The sequence below is a fragment of the Drosophila navojoa genome, chromosome 2 (assembly GCF_054131105.1).
Source record: "Drosophila navojoa isolate 15081-1374.11 chromosome 2, UAZ_NAV_1.0, whole genome shotgun sequence".
NCBI lineage: Eukaryota > Metazoa > Arthropoda > Insecta > Diptera > Drosophilidae > Drosophila > Drosophila navojoa.
The window spans coordinates 22987005-23006728 of NC_142890.1; the positions used below are offsets into that span (position 1 = coordinate 22987005).

The 19724-nt window shown below is 38.9% G+C and overlaps 3 protein-coding genes and 1 non-coding gene across 5 annotated transcripts; 2 read left to right on the forward strand and 2 right to left on the reverse strand.

Moving 5' to 3' along the window:
- The first annotated feature begins 53 nt into the window (after positions 1–53).
- On the forward strand, positions 54–1277 carry LOC108653402 (alpha-tocopherol transfer protein-like). The gene is made up of 3 exons (XM_018103867.3): positions 54–402; positions 462–834; positions 913–1277. Exons 1-3 carry the CDS (start codon positions 104–106, stop codon positions 1171–1173), a joined length of 933 nt encoding a protein of 310 aa, XP_017959356.1. The 5' UTR covers positions 54–103; the 3' UTR covers positions 1174–1277.
- On the reverse strand, positions 1190–15080 carry nau (myogenic-determination protein nautilus). Its single transcript, XM_018103854.3, has 6 exons — positions 14933–15080; positions 7348–8984; positions 5514–5636; positions 5355–5429; positions 1711–1789; positions 1190–1639 (listed from the first exon to the last, which is right to left on the reverse strand). Exons 2-6 carry the CDS (start codon positions 7858–7860, stop codon positions 1395–1397), a joined length of 1035 nt encoding a protein of 344 aa, XP_017959343.1. The 5' UTR covers positions 7861–8984; positions 14933–15080; the 3' UTR covers positions 1190–1394.
- Positions 10654–19452, forward strand: LOC108653429 (glutathione-specific gamma-glutamylcyclotransferase 1). 2 transcript variants are annotated; one of them, XM_018103914.3, is made up of 5 exons: positions 10654–11000; positions 16773–17409; positions 18017–18052; positions 18707–18785; positions 18874–19452. In XM_018103914.3, exons 2-5 carry the CDS (start codon positions 17083–17085, stop codon positions 19308–19310), a joined length of 879 nt encoding a protein of 292 aa, XP_017959403.1. In that variant the 5' UTR covers positions 10654–11000; positions 16773–17082; the 3' UTR covers positions 19311–19452. The 2 variants fall into 2 exon arrangements, with proteins under 2 accessions (XP_017959403.1, XP_017959412.1); XM_018103923.3 differs by lacking the exon at positions 10654–11000 and adding an exon at positions 16365–16676.
- Positions 18169–18482, reverse strand: LOC149092246 (RNase MRP). Its single transcript, XR_016196297.1, has one exon.
- Positions 19453–19724: the final 272 nt, after the last annotated feature.

The window sequence follows — 19724 nt, forward strand, 5'->3', positions numbered from 1 at the left end:
CTATTACCTGGTCGCTGTTACTGATTAGATTGCCAGCCCGCTGTGCGTCAGCCAGTTGGCATTTGCCTTTCTGCACTTGAGCTGCGATTATCAGGGCGCAAACATGGCCGGACTGCGACCACTGCCAGCAGAGCTTGCTGCACTGGCCGTTACGGAGTGCAATGAGCAACAGTCGGAGCGGGAGACGTTTATAGTCACGCTGCAGACATGGATCGCCAAGTCACCGTATCTCAAGGCACGCACGGATGAGCGGCTAATTTTGGCATTCCTGCGCCGTTGTCGCTTCAGTGTGGAGGCAGCCAAGCGGCGCATCGACAACTACTATTCCCTGCGCAACGACTTTCCCGAGGTGCTCTGCGGCAGGCAGGTGGACGAGGCGCTCTTGCGGCAGTTTGATCGCGGGTAAGTCGCTTGCACTGCTCCATTTACTTTTGCTGATGTCTCAACGAACGTATTCACAGCATCCACGTGATACCCAAGCGTCCAGTTAGCCCACAGGGACCGCGCGTCATTATCTCACAGTTCTGCAAAATCGATCCGAAGCAATCGAATCCCCGCGAAGCGTTCAAGCTGCTCTTCATTCTGCTGGAGCTGCTGGCCCTAGAGTGTGACAATGCTTCGGTGTCGGGTCTATTCTACGTAGTGGATGCACGTGATGTCACCATGGAACAAATGCTCCAATACGATCCATTTCTGCTGAAGAAGACCTTCATGCTGGTGGATCAGTGTCTGCCGCTACGCTTCGTAGAGATTCACCTGGTCAATATGATCCCCTCGGGACAGAAAATCTTCAATTTCGTCACCTCCTTTCTGCCGGCAAAGCTGCCCTGGAAGGTGAGTAATCGCACTCAATCAACCCCCAAGCCTGTTCACTAATCGTATAGCCTCTTCTCTCTCCCACTCCCCCTTCAGTTCGTAGTGCACAAGAAATCGGAGGACCTGTACAATCATCTGCCGGCCGAGGCGATGACCATTGAGTACGGCGGCAGCAACGGCTACCAGGCCGAGGCGCTCGACTACTGGCGCGGCAAACTGGAGGCCTACAAGGATTACCTGGCAACGGACTCGCAATATTGCACTAACGAGAAGCTGCGCGTCGGCCTAGCCAACGCCTGGGCCACTGGCGAGCTGGGCGGCACCAGCGGCTCCTTTCGCAAGCTGGAAGTGGACTGAAACCTCTGTGTGGATGCGTGCTTAAGTCTGCTTTATTTGTAGTCTTTAATTAAGTAGTTGCTAGAGCTAAAAAAAAATTACTAAACTAGTTCTACATATGTTCACTGGCATTTGGTGTGTCCTTTGGGGTATAGCGCGTATCCTGTGGCTGTCTCTTAAGATTAACTTTACATTTAACTAGTCTGGCCTCATGAATGAGTCCAATAATCCTAATGCTAATGCTAGGTGCTACATTTCTGCTTGAAGTTGGCGTTCAACGAGGAGGTGCTGCGTTTGCCTGTTGCTGTGCTTGTGGTGGTGTTGGTGGTGCTGGTGCTGCTGGCGCTGTTGGTGGTGACAGCGGTGGTGACTTTACTGGCGGCTGCTGTCATCTGTACAGCATTCGTTGTGCTCTTATTGATGCTCTGCACAATGAGATTGAGGCAATCCAAACTGGAGCCATTCGCACTGGCGCTGGCATCGAAATCTAATTGCAATATACATATAAGAAATGTATTACAGAAATATATATAGAATCTATCATCTAACTATATTTACCCGCGAATTGTCCATATTTCTCCATGTGCTTGTTGTAAAAGATGAGCTTATCCTCCAGATACGCGCCCGCATAGGAGCTCTGCAATGGCCAATTGAAATTACATCCGTGAGATACTTTGCCATAAAATCAGCAAAAATTAGAAAATAGCAAAACATTCACCCCACATGACAATGTCAGACTTTGTCTGTGTCCAACTGCCAGGCAGCCTGCGCTCTGATGATGAGCTTAACCCAAAACGCATGCGAATCGCACTCGGATCCCACAAGGCAGCCAATTAAAATGCATTGAACCTATGGCAAATGCGAAGGCATTGTCTCGTGCAGACGAGAGAGCGGGGAGTGGGGCCCACTTATTAGCAATTAAGTTAATTTGCATACGCAGACGACAGGAATGGGCGGGAACAGGGAGAGAGCCGAGGGTGCTAAGAGGGGGCTGTTGACATAGAAGCGGAGATACGCAGATTTCATTAGAAAGATTTGCCTTAACGCCTATGCCAGGCAAATTATAATTGCCTATTCTGGGTGGCTTCCCAGCTGAAACTTGGCCATCGAGTTGCCCGGAATTTATTTTATTTCATTTATTTTGTTTTTGTGCCGTCGCAGCGTCTGCAAGGATCGCTGCGACTGCAACGGGGGCTAGCCACTGTGCGCCTTTGTATTTATAGGCACAATGTGACATGAAAACGACACCGAACAGAAACAGCAGCCGAACAAGCAAAGAACAAAACGCTGAACACAACAACTCACGGCTGCACTTTTATAAAGCGATTTATCATTTCTCGGGCGTTTAGTGACAGCGTGCGCTCGATATAAGCGACACACATCTGAGTATATACTATATCCATATATATTTAAATACATAAATATGCACATATATATATAAAATATAAGCATGTGCAGCAAGTAAATGAAATTTGAATTTTATGTCTCTTGGCGCAGACAGCATAAGTATATATAGTATATGTAAGCGTGTTAATATCTGAACATCTGAATGAAATGCCACTTATCATTCGCTAAGCATTTATGAGTTGCGCAAAGATTTTAAGCCGCTTTTTGGCGCGTGGAGACGACAAGAGATTTCTCGAATCGTAACGGATACGCCGCATTATGCTGGGCTGTGCGACGCTTCAAAAGAAAAATGATGTAAAAACTTGAAATGACCTTAAACATTCTTTACTCTTTAGCTTTTGTTTTTTCGCTATTATCGATGTTCTTTCTGTAATCAAACATTGTTAAATCTAAAGGCGAATGTCCACAAGATAACAAACAAAACATAGATAAGACGAAGTCACAGTAAGCAGACATAAAGTTCACTTCCGTTTTATAGCCATGCGATAAAGTCGCATGCCCTATGAAATGAGTCATTTGCACCTAAATGTTTCGAGTGTGCCAAATTTATTGTTGACAGCGTATAAAGAACGATGTGATTACGCTTTGAAGTATCTACTCAACTGATATGATCGCTATTGCTTGATAGAATATCTGCTATAAAGACAAGGTGAAATTCGGTTCCCACTATCAAAGTGCACTGCATAATAAAATAAAGTACGATTAGAATACGGCCAACTGCATATTGCTTGTTAAGGGCAACCAAATATTATTTCATTATTATTCAAAGAGAGATTTCTATGAGATATGTTCAAATTTTAAATTATTAAAAGTATAATATACATAAATATAAATAGAAATAGATATTTAATATTATAAATTAGAAAGGCTTTTCCTAATTAAAATTCCATTTATATAAAATCTAGCCACATATCAAAGATAGAATTGTTTACAAAAGTGAGAAACGAAAGAAAAGAAAGTAAAAGCAAAAAAAAAAAAAAAAAAAAAAAAAAAAAAAAAATTTAACAATTTAAAAAAATATGAAATATGGCTGTGAATTAAAGACTAAAAGCCCAATAAATTCAGCTAGGGCAATATATTTTTATATTTTTGTTTGTCACTTTAATGCTTTAATTGAGACAAAACAAAATCTATAAAAGTATTTTTTGTTAAGAAATATTCCCACTTTTCATTAAACAAAAGAAATAAGCTATAAAAAATATTTAAAGCATTCAAAACTAACTTGTATAAAAACCAAGTTAAGTATGTAAGGATGTATGGAAAAAGAGAACAGTTTAAAGAAGTAAACTCTGGCTGACTTATTTATAACATTTGTTATCAACGCTTAGCACTTTGTTTATAAATAATACAATTCCAGCTCCCCCTAGTTCCATTTGCCATTTACCATTTGCCACTTGGTGGCAGCTCTACCCCAAATGGGATGGATGGATGGATTGTCAGGCTATGGATATGGCTATGGATCTGACTGTGCCTGGGACTCTGGCTGTGGCTGAAGTGCATTTTAATGTCGCCCGCTGGCATTTCGCCAGTTTTTAATCAAACTATGGACGCACATTAATATCTGCCATTGAGGGCGCGTACTGTCGGCAAAACAAATATGCAAGGTTTTATGGTAAATTAACAAATTTGTACATTAAAATTTGAAAAACTCAAACAAACTGCATGGAAATTACTCAGCTCAGAAGTGACAGAGAGAGTGGGGGAGACAGAGAGAGTCAAGTTGCGATCGGGCATACATAAAAAAAAATGAAGGCAAAAGAAATACGCAGATATAGCCGCGGCGGCTATTGCAAAAATGTTTGCATAATTGTTCACAATTTGTTAAGCTGTCAGATTGGCCTCCAGCTGCTCGGTGGAAGCTGTTGACTGTGCCCATCTCTTGCAACACCTTTCGGGGAATAGCGCTGCGAGCTTGTCATGTTTTTCCTGTGCAATTTGTCAACTGACACATTTCCCTCGAACATATTGTGAAATGCTGAAATACTGAAAGAGATGCTGCCCCGTTCTCCCCCACCTCGAGGCCCTACCTCTTCCCCTATCTCTCTCTCTCTCTCCCTCTTGCTGTCTCCATTTCTTGACAAAACAAAATTCAAATGTAGCTCAAGTTTTCCCTGTCGTAAGCTCCCTGCCGTGGCGTTCGAATTTGTTATAATTAATTTACAACACGTTTCTTCCAGCAGCTCGTAGAGTTGGGTGGGCTGCGGCAGATGCGCCGCATCCAAATGCAGCGCACGAAAAGAAAATTTATTTATTGATCCTTAGTAACTGCATCCCCAATATAAATAAATTCAGGGCTCATTTCGATTCGGAGTGTGTTATAATTTCTGGGCAAGTTAGCTGATTGTACTGCTCTCTGGTTCGATCATAACTCATTACTCGCCCCTCCTCAGGTAGGACAGTCTAAGCCCCCTAACCCTGCTCTGCTCCAGATTGGGGCATCTGAGAACAAGCTTATTAAGTTGCACGTCAGCGAGCGCATAAATATTTCTTTTGGGCAGCGAATAGCGTAGATGTCGCCGTATGAATATGACTTTTAGATATCGGAAGATGTGGACTTTAAGATTAGGTGAATGGGGAGCTAAAGCTAAAGGCAACAATCTTGTTGTTCTATTTTCACATAGACAGAGAAAGAGCGAGAGATCGAGCGAGAGTCTGAGATTTTGATGAATGTGCGCGTCAGCGAAAGAAAAATGTACGAAAATGTTTTTCATGCATGAGGTTTTTACGAGAAAATAATTGCGGAACGTTTTTTGCCGTTGCCTTTAATATTAATTGGTGTTCAGCGCAAAACTTACCAGATAATCGGACTGGCAGCTCTTGCCGCTTAAACTGGGCGCCAGATTGTCGCCGTCGCGAGTGGGCGTGGATTCCTGCAAAGAACGAAGGCGCAACAGAGTTAGATACCACTCAGAATAATATTGGATATATATTTTATGATTATAATTGGATTGTACCTGCAGCAGATCCTCCAGACTCTCGATATATTCGATGGCATTGCGCAAGATCTCAACCTTGGGCAAGCGCTGATTGGGATTGGATGATGTGCGACGCTTCAAGATCTCAAAGGCCTCGTTAACCTAGAAAGACCGAGTAGACCGAATAGACAATTAAAGACACGACAATTAAAATTCATAATCGAATTATAGATATCAGAAAAATCCATTAGACAAGCCATAAAAACCCGCCCAGTGGCTTGCATATCTTTAAGTGGCTCTTTAATAAAACATATTTTAAATTAAATCGCGCATAAAATTTAAACAATTAAACTGCTGCGCGCGGGTGGATGTATACGATGATGATGATGAAGATGACAATAATGATCATGTCCCAGCGTCATTAGACATTCCCCCCTTTATTCATAATGTTAATAGCCCTGCCACAGGGGTTTTGTCGATCTATAAATACAACACGAGAAAACTCGATTCTATACTTTTTACGATTCGAACACAGAACTCACACTCTCGAGCTCGTTAATGTCTCCGTTTAATGTTTGGCAAATCTTGCATTTTAATGCTTGTTGGGTGGCTTCGCTCCAGCCGAGATGGTTAACGAAATTTAGGTCCAAATGATTGCGAGTGACATTTACGATCACGATGTGTTAATTTCTGTGGCGCAACTAAGTTGCACATGATCTTTAAGATCTTTGGGGTAGCTTTAGTCCCTAAATGATTATCGATAATCCTTCAAAATAAAGAGTTCCTTTGCAAACAAACTCTAAATTATATGCAGGCTTTCCTCAGTTGCAAATGCAATAAGCATCCGGCTAGATATTGATATCAACCGAATTTATGGCATTCCCAAAGAATAAATTTTCAAGCATGGAATGAAATGTACGAGCTGTATGGCAATTAGTTCAGAGCGTGCAGAGGTACAAACAGTTCAGTATAAAGTTATAATAACAATAATAAAAGCTAAGATATGAACCCTTTCACTACTAGACAGTTTCCAACTCGCATTTCTAGGGAACAATCAAATATTTTGACATACATTTTTATTTTATTAAAATATGTACATATAGGAAAATATTTGATATATTGTAATTTATATATATTTCTTAATAAACATATTCATGTTAATGTATAAATAATATATTTAATTAATAGGAATATATATTTCATATTAATTTTTTGAGTATTTCATTTAAAGAAATATATGAATAGAATACTTTATTTGCAGAAATATTTAAATAAAATAGATGGATTATTCAGCAAACTTGATTGTTTAAATATCAGTGATTTTGATTTTCCGAACCCGCCAATAAGTTAGCTTCGCTGAGAGTTTTTAGCTCCATATTTATTTGATCTCTCGTAATATTACCAACATTCGCCTTCAACTGTCCACTCCCACAACTAAGAATTTGTCTTTGGCTTAGATTTTGTCATCGAGTTGATATATGGGGACTTACATTACGTACCAAATCACGTATCTGTTTCATAAATGACAAATCAGAAACAACTGGAAATATATGACACATTTTGTTGTTGTTGTTTTTTTTTTTTTTTTTAATTTATAATTTATGTTTTATACATTCTTCAAAGACACTCAACTAAAATAAATAATAATTTCAAGAAATTTTTAAATGAAAGAGATCATCCTGCCATAAAATTTGAATTGAAAACAATATGCGCCGCTGGGAATTATTCTGATTCACAAAGATGTGATGCTAATGCAACGTTCTCTTTCTATATACTCGACCACTTTTAGTAGACACCAATCTAATAGTAACCTTTATTTGAGGACTGACGATTTGGAACAGTTTAAACTCTTCTTCTTTGATCTCCCGCTTACCTTTCTCAGACGCCGTCGCTCTCGCATGGTCGCCGCCTTGCGTCGATCCACGGTGACATTCTTCTTCTTGCACGCCTTACAGGCCCACGTGAGGCAAGGACGCGAGGACTGGGCCGAGGCACAGACAAGAGGCGCCAGCACATGCTCCTCGGAACTCAGGCTGCTATCCTCGTCGTCGTAGTCCGTGGTGTATATGGGCGAAGATGTCATGGAGAGCTGCTTGCTGCCCTCTGTGGTTTGGTGATTCCTATTGCCGAAGCTGCAGGCGGCGCTGCTGGCATCGCCGACGGCATTGAAGCGGCTGAAGAAATGCTGAAGTGTCTGGTGTGGATTCTGATGCATATTTCCGTGTGTCAGGTGGTTAATGTTGTCGTCGTTGTTACTGTTGTTGTTGTAGCGAAAGCCCGTTGAATTTGTTTGCTGTAGATAGCCGATATATTCCTGTTTGATGGCGCTGTCATTGGTCGCAATCGCGCCCGTCAACATGCCGTTCGCATTATTGTATTTGGTCATAATTAAAAGCACTTTGATGATCCTTCACTGCACTTCACTTCACTCCACGGCAATCTTTCGAGTATGCAAACGGAGACGAAGACGGACACGGAAAGGCGAAAGCAAAGACAAAGGCGAACGCGAACGTGAACGAGACGAACCGACGCCCGCAACAAACGCAACACATTTGGCTGACAATATTCGAAATCTTTCCCAGATTCACATGTGCGCCGCTCTGCTCTGCTCTACTCAGATCTTGCTGCGTTTTGAGTGGCTGCTCGCTGTTGCTCTCGAGTGGATTCTATTTATAACGCGGCCCGCCATTAGACACTGGCATTAGGCACAGAAGGACGTGCCGCGCACAGGCCACGCCCCATCTCGACTGCTGCTGCTGCGGCTGCCTCTGCCTCTGCTGCTGGTGGAGAGCCATTTAGATTTTCTGCTCAATGAAAATCGTATTTGTGAAAGGCTTAGAAGATTTTGTATATTTATTGTACGATCGGGTGCCCGAATAAGCACTCAAATAAATTTGAATCTACCTGGCCAACGATTAGCGCATCGCTTATAAATTAAATGCGAAAAACAATTCGTTAACGTGACATATTTAATGGAGACAGCACTCCAGATCCCCCCTCCCAGCCAAGCCACCCACTTACACACACACGCATACACCTTGGCATTGAGATTTTTCCCGGCATTTTCATTGTTGTTCTTTTTCCGTTTTCACGTTGGCCACGCATCAAATTGACCAGAAAAAAAAAGAACCAGAAAACTAAAAATTGTCTTTGCCTCCCAGCATATACTAAATACATACATACATATACAATTTGTTTATTTATTGCCGCTCAAACAAAATATATATCTTTGGAAATCACCTCTAAATCTTCTTGAATGATATTGTAAATCTTTTGTCTTAAGGCTCGTGGTTTTTGTGCCTTCCGCTTTCCATTTCCATTTCGATTTTGTCACAGATTTGGCTGTTGTTTTCCTTTCGCTTTCGCTTTCGTATCGTTTTATTTGTGTTTCGTGTTGATAAATGTTTTGTTTTGATTTGCTCTGATTTTATTTTGAACACACTTAGGTGTGTCGGATTTACATCAAACTTGTTTATGATCAGCCCAAGATAATCCCAATAGAAAATTAAACTATATTCACGAAAAGTTCTATTAGTCTTCGTTGAGCTTTAATTTCTGGTTTCGCTTTGCGTTTACTTTTACTATTTAATTACCAAATATTTTGGAGATCCACGTAACACAACCTATAATGATTTTCGTTTTAGGCATTTCTTTAGCTAACTTTTTTAGATTTCTTACTATTTAAATAATATATAATAATGATGTAATAAAATAATTTCTTGAATTAATTTTGCATTTTTTAGGAATGTGCTTTAAATCTTATTATTTTTGTTTACCATTTGTCATTTTATTTTATTTTCCTTTTTAATACATTTCGCTTAATGTTGCATTCTCTTTATAGCTTCTTGGTCATTTTGTTTCTTTCTCTCTCTCTCTCTCTCTCTCTCTCTCTCTCTCTCTCTCTCTCTCTCTCTCTCTCTGCCTCTCTGTCTTGCTCTCGGTCTCAACATATATCTCATCAATTTATTTATGAAAATTAAATCGAAGAGGTCTGTTTGAAAAAAGATTGCAGTTGTACTTTACCGCCCTTGCTATACAGTGCTGCCCATCGCAAATAAGATTAGCGCCATCTATGTCTGAGCAGTACTTTTGATTTGTGTACTTAATAAGCCGTTTCAATAAACTGTTGCATACTCTAAGGATATCTCATACTTTTTATCACATTTCACCAGATAAACTCAAAATTCTTAAAATTATAGAAAATATATATTCTGGTTCAATACACATGCTGTTTATTTATTAAATCAACATTGAAAATTTCTTTAGTATTGAAAATCTGCGATGTTCTCTGAAGAGTAATTAAGTGCAAATTCAATTAACAAACAATTAGCTAATTGCACTTGCATTGAATTTCATTTTTATTATACATTTGCCGGTTATCTTATACGATAGCATCTTCGACTGATGAAACTTTCAACAGAAATTGAAATATTTTGATACCTGTAGCTAGGCGAGGTCATGTACCAGAATTCAATAACTTAATATGTAATTAATGAGAATGCTATTTATGAGAACAAAAACTTCGTATTGCCGCTAATTGTTGTTGCAGTTGCACTTTAAGCTATTGTTGTTATTGTTGCCGTAGCGATTTCGGCTTTCCATTCATAAAAATGTTCAACATGCGGCAAGAGTGATAACAAATTACGTCAGCCAAACAAATGTGTAGGTGTGGAGATATGTAGAAGAACATGAAAGTGAGAGTAGCTGAAGCGCATGCTCAGAAACAAACAAAAATAAACAAAGAGAGAAAGAGAACGAGAGAGGGAGGCTATCGTTCGCTAGAATCCAGAAACAAAAGCATAGCAGATTTTTTTTTATCTCAACTCGGCCATTGCCTCCGGCAACAACAGCTGTGAATGTGGCAAGCACAAAGCACTATGTGTGTACATATGTATATAGATATTCATGTATGTACATAGAGACTTCAGCAATTTATATGCGCAATTAAACATGCACTTCTACACACACTTCTACATGGTTACACGCATGGTTAATATTTGCAAAATGAAAGAAAGCACTAACAGTTTACATTAATTGTTGTGTTAACTCAGCTAAATATACATACATACATACATACATATTTATGGTGAGACGAGCAAAAATGCTGAGACATTGCTGAGCGAGGGGCGAGTGGAGCGAGGAGATTTGTTGCGTGGCGATATTTGAGCGCGCAAAAGCAGCGCAAGTCACGCAGTTACATTGAAGCCGTCGCACGAGACGGTCGGTTGGGCGCGCAGCTCTGCGAGAGTATTTCCCCATTGTGAATTGAATTTCGCATTCACACACACACGCTCTCGAAAGTACGCGCATCTGCACACACACACACATACGTATACGTATATTGTGAACGCGTTGCTGTGACATGTAAACAAAAGTCGAGGAACATAGAAGATGCTGATAAATAGGACAGCTAAAGCAGAGAGTGCAGTGCAAAAGTTGAACGGAAGTTGATAAGCACGAAGCGGATAAGTGTGGTCACAACTAACACAAATACCGTTAACTGTGAAAGCTGAAACGAGTGCGCAGGTAAATACATACAAAGCTGCTAGCGCAGCATCAACTCTGTTATCGACAGCAAATCAAATATATGTATATGTGTATGTGCGTATATATGTATGTGTGTCAGCATGTCAAAAGTTTGACGAACAACTCTCAGCTCTCAAAACTTGTATATGTGCATACTATCATAAAATAACAATATACACAGCCAAATGTTTCAGTGTCAACACTTGTTTGTATGTACGAAAATACACACATACACTCATATGTATGCATGTATATAGCTGGGCTTTCTTGTTTCTGTTTAGGCGTGCGCTTGTTTGGTACATGCGATGACATTGTTGTTGTCTTACAACTGACAGTACTCTTGTAATTTGCACGCACTGTTATCATGTGTATGTGTGTGTGTGTGTCTGTGCTTGAGTATGCATGTGTGCGCGCGCTTTTTGTTTCGTCTTCTGTTTACACTCTCACACCTGTTATCGGCATTTGTCTGGCACCTCTCACAGACAGAAGCTCTCTCGCTCTCCCTCACTCTCTATCTCCTAGTTTCTTTATCATTATTTCCCTGCTACTGTTTATCAACACTTCATTTTGTTGTCAATGCGTCAAAACACGCATACAAATGTAAGCTTAGTTCAATTTATGAGCGAAGTAATCATGTACACTTTGAGTGCACTTCCGATCAGAACAGGGCAAGGTTTGTGGATAGAGTACACACATACATACATACATATGTATGTGTACATACTTTCAGGTGTATGTATACTATGCGCAAGCTTTAAATGTTAACCCTACTCAAGGGTATCAAATTTCAAGGTCATTATCTTAATGAAGCTGCTTACAGAATCACAAAACTGAATTACAACAAAAAAATCAGTTATCAGTTAACCAAACCACGTGCCAGCTTTCAATGTATGTACATGTATGTATGTATAGATGTATCTATGTGTAATCGTCTACTTTCATCATATATGGCATACCAAGTATTCAATTGGCAAGTGTAAACAATTTTGCTATTGTGTTCGATTTTGTTTTTAGCGAATTTACATAAATGTAATATATAGTACACACGGCTTATAGGGTTTTCAAGGTGCGACTGCTTAAGTACTTACAGCAAAATTAAAGCTATAAATAACAGAAATTATTGACACAGCAAATGCATTTCATTACTTGATAAACATTTATACATATATACGATTATGTATGTATGTATTTACAGTTGTCTTCATTAAATCAGTAGCAAACTGAATGAAATGGTTGCTCATGGAAATAGTAGGGCGTGTACATATGTACATATGTATGTATGTATCTATGTATGTATATAAGTGCAACTAAAGCCATGTTTGTTTTCCGAATACAATGCATTTATACTTAATAGCCTAATCAGCAAAACTTCAACAAATACACAAATGATTATTAATAAACATATGTACAAATATTACCTACGAGACATGTCTAATGAAGTATTTTTAATAACGTCATAAGGTATGTAAATTTATAAGAAAGAAACCCGTCTCTCGAATTTTGACAAATTAAATGTTTTTTCGAATTATTAGCAAAATTAGCTAATTAAACAGGTTTGATTCTATTATGTTTGAAACAAATTTTAGGCATATATCAATGTCTTTGACCCATTATCCCATTATTAATTAAGTGGAAGACCCGTTCAATTAATACTCAAATCCACATTCCCAAAAGTAAAAGTTTTTTCATAATTAAGAATTCAAAATACTTGTTATGAGATATCCATTTAAAATTTACTTACTATGTCCACTCAATAATGAGCTACAGCTGTTACTCCTACCGAGTCAGAAAGAGGCAAGACAAGGCCATCAAAGTGGGCCAACAAAGTAAACTGAAGCATCGTCTCAGACACTGTTTGAAACGCGTCTATTTATTGTTTACTTTTGGTGCTAATGAGAGTCCAAATGTCTACACTTTATACACTCGAACCTAATCTGACTATCATATTCATATATATATATATATTTTGTTTTTGGAAATGCTTCACGCTCTTATCTAGAAATTCACAAATGCAAAGCGATTAATGAGTACTCTTGTCGGGGGTGTCTGGCTAGGAGATACCTTGAGATCGACGTAAAATAGAGCAAGAGCAAGTTTCCTTTCAAAAATAAAAATAAAATTTGCATATTCCAATATATGAGTTCATATGTAGAACTGCGTGATAAATTTCCATTTAATAAATCTAAAAATCTGAAAATCTTTGATGTCGTTTGTGGTTTCTGACCAAAAGTATATATACTTGTTGGCTGTCACTCCCGTCCGCCCCTTATGTCTCTGGCATACACTAATTAGCACAAAAACAAGCTACCCACTTTATCCGATTCAGTTTCTGTCTGGGCCGATGTTTGCATGGAGCCCACGGGAGCCTATGAAAATGAACGAGCTATCAGCGCCACGATGTCGAGGCATTTAGCTTAATCTAATCTGGGTAATCAGCAAGAAACGTTTCAATTGATTGTAGAAAGTGTTGGCTGTGCATTTATTAAGCAATTAATGACTTTAGCGAGGCTGCAATTGAATTGGCATTAAAATATAACTTAACTGTGTATTTTTAGTCAAGTCATTCGGATTACGTATAATAAAATAAATATATATTTAATTGTTTATTTGTGAAGTGGTAATCCATATTATTTAGCTATTTCCCAGACTCAAGTACCTTTATAGCACTCAAAAAATGCATATAGCTGTCTACATAATAGGCGCGCGAGCTGTGCACTCGAACTACGGCCGGATGGGGAAGGGACTTTTGGCATAGCGACACGTTACAATTGGACAGTTAGGTCGAACACTTCATTAAGCAACGTCAATCCTAATTGACAAATGTATTATTGTGCACAACAAGTGACAAACTATGAGATACAATTGTACACATCAGATGAAAATGCACGTAATGGGCAAAGAGTCTGGCGCACGAACCGTTCATGTGCCTATCACATGGGTATTTCTGCTTTTATATAATTTTATTATTGTTGACGAATTAAAGCGACACACTGAATACATACACGCACACATAAACATCTGCACGCTCACACACACACTCACACACATTCATCCAATGTCTTGTAAATTGCAAACGTTTCGTTTACGCCTGGGCTATTGCTGTGGCGCCTGTTACCCAGAAATAAGAACAAAACCGAAAATATGTTTAGAAATGTGGCGCACGAGCAGGCAATCACCCCTACCCCTTGGCTCACATTCAAATGCCGCTGCCCCTTATCCATGCCACAATGCACTGAGGAAATGGCAACCTTGAACCGCTTGCAAAAAACTTTCACAATGAAAAAAGTTCAGTATCAAGGACCCAGAAACGAGCAGCGTGTATCTCATAGATACTTGCATACACATTCACACAAACACACACACACACAATTCCCAAACACTCACACGCACACACACTGCCTTACATATGTGTGTCTGTATAGGTAGGTATAAACAAAATGTTTGCTTTATTTGCTTTGCACGCAAGACATCAACGTTGCGTATACGTAACGTATGAAAGGCGTTCGTATATAAAAATGTATACACATACATATATACATACGATTTACATACAGATATACATACATACATATGTATATATGTCAGTCATCTCCGAGCAGTGCGTGTGCGTCCTCCTAAAGGTAGATAAATCTCTCGGTTATTTTCCATGAGCATTTTTTCGCATTTGGGTCAACGAATTTATGCCTTAAATTTATTTAAGCAAAAAAAAAAAAAGAGATAGATAAAAAAAAACAAATGGAAATACGCCAATATTTAGAAAGAGCGTGTATAAAACAGAAATCACATACATTCGCAATGCTCGTCGGGTGGGATAGACGATAATCAAAACAAAGTGTGCAAAATAATGTTTAAATATTCATGCGCCAATACACAGGGCACGGAATATGCATGAACGCCAATCTAAAATCGCTAAATATATCACACATTCACACTCAGACACATACGAATTTATGTATGTAGTTAGATGGCAAAGACAGTGTGACGGCGACACCCAGACAAAAGCAATACACGAACTGAATACGAAAACACGAGGAACGCTTCTTTCTGTCTGCCCGTTCCAATTATTACTTAACAGCTGCGTAGTTAGAAAAGCCTCCGAAAACCCAGGAACAAACCTTAATTTCTTAATATTGTTTGCTTAAGAAAAAGAAGAAATAAGCGTAATTTGTATAGCCAACTAGCAGATACCCTGTTATGACGAAAGCAGATTTGAAATTTTATTTCTGATATTGCTGCTATCTACTCTATTTTAAAGACAATATCAAACCATAATCCAATCATGATTTTTCTGTGCAAATATTTTTATATTTTATGTTTTACATTCACTTATGTCTTAATCCTTCATCTGAGCAATGACAATTTCGAAGTAAATAATTCTAATAAGGTGTTTCTACATTTTACAGTACTTGCTGATACATAGACTGATAGATACTAGCCGACACAGTTATTACCTCTATAAAGAATAAAAACACCATTATACCCTGTATTCCCAAATTCAGCAGAGTCAGGGTATAAAACTTAAAATTTTGTTGTATTTGGGGTTTGTATGTGTGAATGAGAGTCGTTGTGTACGTGTCTGCGTAGACGTGCCAAAATATTTTGTATACCGTAGAAGCAGGTTGCCAATGCTTATGATGGACATCAATTATACTCTTATGATAAGTTTAAATAAAATTAGTAATGCCTTTCGCCATGGGAAATAAATTTGTAAATTAACCACATAAAATAAATGGAAATAAATGGAAATGGAACATTTTAAGGCACTTCACTATTTCAAAAGAAAGAAAAAAAGTCTACTATGTATAAAGAAACAAAGAAAAAGGGATATAATATAATATATACATATATTGTGAAGAAGAAAAAACCATATAAAAATAAACTGCATGATTAGCACTATTTCCAATCAGATTTTAATCAAATTATATTACCAAGGCATTAATTTTATAATTAATTGCCAAGACGAAAAACACTTAAGATTTTATTAATTTGAAGTGAGTGTCGAGTAGTTAATCAATTGGCTTAATAACATTTTTGCTATGTCATTTAACCTAAGATTTATTGAGCATGCGTATAAATAATTGCCAATACGCGATGGGAGACTTTTTTCTATAGATCGTGTTTAAAGCAAGTCCACTCTACCCTAAGTCGAAGCAGAAGAACTTGTTCGATTCGGTTTCACTATCAGCGCCGAAAGAGAAGGAGAGGAGAGAGAGCAGAAAGAGTGAGAGAGTGTGAGAGTGTGAGGGTGCCAAACAATAACAATTTGAATACTCACACGCACACACACACACACACACACACACACACACAACACTTGTGTCTGTGTATGTTTACTTTTGTATAATTTGTGAGTAGATTCGCAGATAAGTCTATTGCGCTAACGTCGCAGGCGACTTAGACGGAGCGTCATAAATATTTATTCTCCTACAAATTTTTTACTTTTGCTCGCTCAGAAATGTTTTCGTTTTTTCGTAGTGGCCGCTCGGCTGTTTAATTTGAACTTAGGTTCGTTACTTGCCGGCCACAAGCGGAACTATTTTCGCGAAATTTAGCGAGTGAGAAGTGGCAATCAAAACAAAACAATTACAAGACCACATCATTATTATTATATACATAGTATATACTATACTTATTGAGAGCAATTGGCCGCGTGGCCCGGAACGTTCGATCGATCAAGTGAGCAACTGATTTTAAATAAAAATCTATTTTCACATTTTCGTGTTGTGTACTGTGTAACCAAAACATCAAATTTTTAAAATTTTTCGTTTTCAGATGCATTGACGCCAGCCAAAGAGTTAGGAGGACATAAAATGAGAAACGTGAGATAACACAGCAATACGTTGCAGGCAACCCCATCGATATACCTCCAGCATGCCAATCGATTAGCTGCGAGAGCTAAATAGCAACATTCACACACACATACACGCACTCACCCACCCACACGCCCACGCACACACACACACACACACACACAGATATACGCGTACAGCATAGCTCACATCAAAATAAAATCAACAGAAACCAACTCGTTCGGCTTGGGGCTCAAATTAACTGTGTGATAGAAATTTCTTTTGGACACATTATGGCACACTACAGCGGTCATCGGGCACCTCCCGAGGTGCCTGCGCACTTTAAAAATCTGTTCACGGATGGTAAACTCGGCGACGACGATGACAGCGTTGACAGCAATAACAATGCCAATAATAATAATAACAACAACAACAATGACCAGGAGAATCGACCCGACAATGCAAATAGTGAATGCCAAGCCGTCTGCTGGGTCTTTGGCTACGGCTCGCTTTGCTGGTATCCGGGCTTCACCTACACCAAATGCATAACGGGCTACATACGTGGCTATGTGCGTCGCTTCTGGCAGGGCAACGTAACGCATCGCGGCACCGAGGAAGCGGTAAGTAATATTACTCAATCGTCTAACACATCCCCCACCGATCAGCCTGCACTCGCCTAATCTAAACAACATTTTTACTACTTTTCTCACATGTCATTTGCCAATTGAAAATTCTCTGTTTATTTCATTATCTAATTGGCAAGTGTCTTATCAGCAGCGAACAGACTAAACGTACACGTAGAACGACTAGACTAACTAAAATTTAAATAACTAAATACTATGTCAACTATGTCATGAGCGTAGCCAACTGGTTCTACAACTATTTACGTACAGACATGATGATATTGATATAGAGAGTAAAGAAACTTTTGATAGGCTTTATAAGCCCACTTGCCACGATAACACAAACCTCGTTGAATATTAAGTAGGAGGCAATACACTTTAAATATCCGTTTATGAACGGCAGAATAATTTTAATCGTTTCATCATGTATTAACGAACAATGTAAAAATAAGTCAAGGTCTATATATACACATATCTATATATAAACAAAGCGTAAAACTGCAAATCAACATTCCTCCCTTCAGTATTCTTCAATATAAAATATGCACACACAAATGTACATATATAGTCGATTTAATCTCTTTTCTTTATTCCTCTTTTACAGCCAGGTCGTGTCGCTACACTTGTTGAGGACAAAGAGGTAAGATATACATTTTACTATATACATTTATAAATTCTGCATGTATGAGAAAAAAAATTTCTATATACATTTATAAATTCTGCATGTAAGAGAAAAAAGTTAATTGCGCTGCGTTTGAATTTCCCTAAGTAAGCCCCATTCCGTGTAGTAGTCGTGCACGAAGACACGCCCACTACTCGTCCATATCTTAGCAAACTCTGGCACATTTCCGCAGTCAACCGAGCGCAACAATTCGAGACCCTTAGAGCGGGTCTCTCTTCATTGGAATACGCAAGGCGAAATACCGCGAAATATAGGCGAATTTGTACAAGTACAAATTGTTTTACGCCTTGATACTTTCTATCCTAGGCCCGGGGACTTTACCCAGGGTGGCAATTTAGAGCTACCAGGAGCTCGTTTGTGACCCCGAGAGACAAGCAAGGAAAACTCAAAACGCCCTAAACTGATTATCGCTCGCCGCTATTTAAGTGTGCGACACGCTGAAAAATTAGTTGGGAATTATAAGCACAAAAAATACGCAGGCAAATACAAACGATACGAAACGCGCAAACAGCCGCAGCTGAATTTATTCAATAAATATTTTGTATTAGTTTTTAAAATTTTTTTTTATTTAAATATTTTTTAATTAAATTTGTATTTTTTTTTTTATTTCAGGGCATTACATGGGGCTGTGCATATAGAATAACAGGCTCAACGGCGCTAGAGTACCTTAAGCAGCGCGAATGTACGTTAGGTAAGCAAACATCAAATGTAATAAATTATATATAGTAGAAACTTCAGTCTTATTTTTTAAAATTTATATTTATATTATCTCTGATTAGGTGGCTATGCAACGCTCGACGCAAAATTCTTTCCCCGCGTCGCTTCTCATGGCACGCCGTTCAGTGGCGAGGCCCTCGAGGTGTTGGTCTATGTAGCCACACCGGAGAACATTCATTGGCTGGGTGATGCACCATTGGAGGTAATAGCGCACCAGATCGCAAATTCTCGGGGTCCCAGTGGACACAATGCGGAATATTTGTTGCGATTGGCGCTTTTTATGCACGAGGAGATACCAGGAGTGCGGGATGAACACTTATTTGAACTGGAACGACTGCTGCTCGAGGAGATTTACCGCAAAGAAATACCTCTGTCATCTCTAATGGGACGCAATCCAGACCGCATACGTCGCGACTCTCACGAAGACGTGCGACGACCGCCATCGTTTGAGTTCACTTCGCGAATACCGGACACAAAGCTGCGTTGCCTGAATATTTGATTGTGGCATTGGTCCTGGCCACAAAGGATATATATGTGAAGTTTACCCAATATCAATATCAGTAACCAGCATAGGAAACGAGAGTCTATGACTTCTATCTATGTATTCTTTAAATTGTAAATAATCATAGTCCTAACTCTAAGCAGCAACTACTCTCGATAACTGATCTGATAATAGTATTTTAAGCCTTAACTAAGTTCTCGTAGTGTGTAAGTCGCGTCCGTAACGCACACATTTACATTTATATACAGAAGTGCCCAAAAAATGAGAAAAATCCAAACAGAAATTAAAAAAAAAAGGAAAATTAATAAAGAAAAACATTTTAAAGCATTGATATACAACAGCAACGCCTTTTGTAATAGAAGACCAATAATTAAATTATGAGTAATTCAATATGAAAACAAAAATTCAACA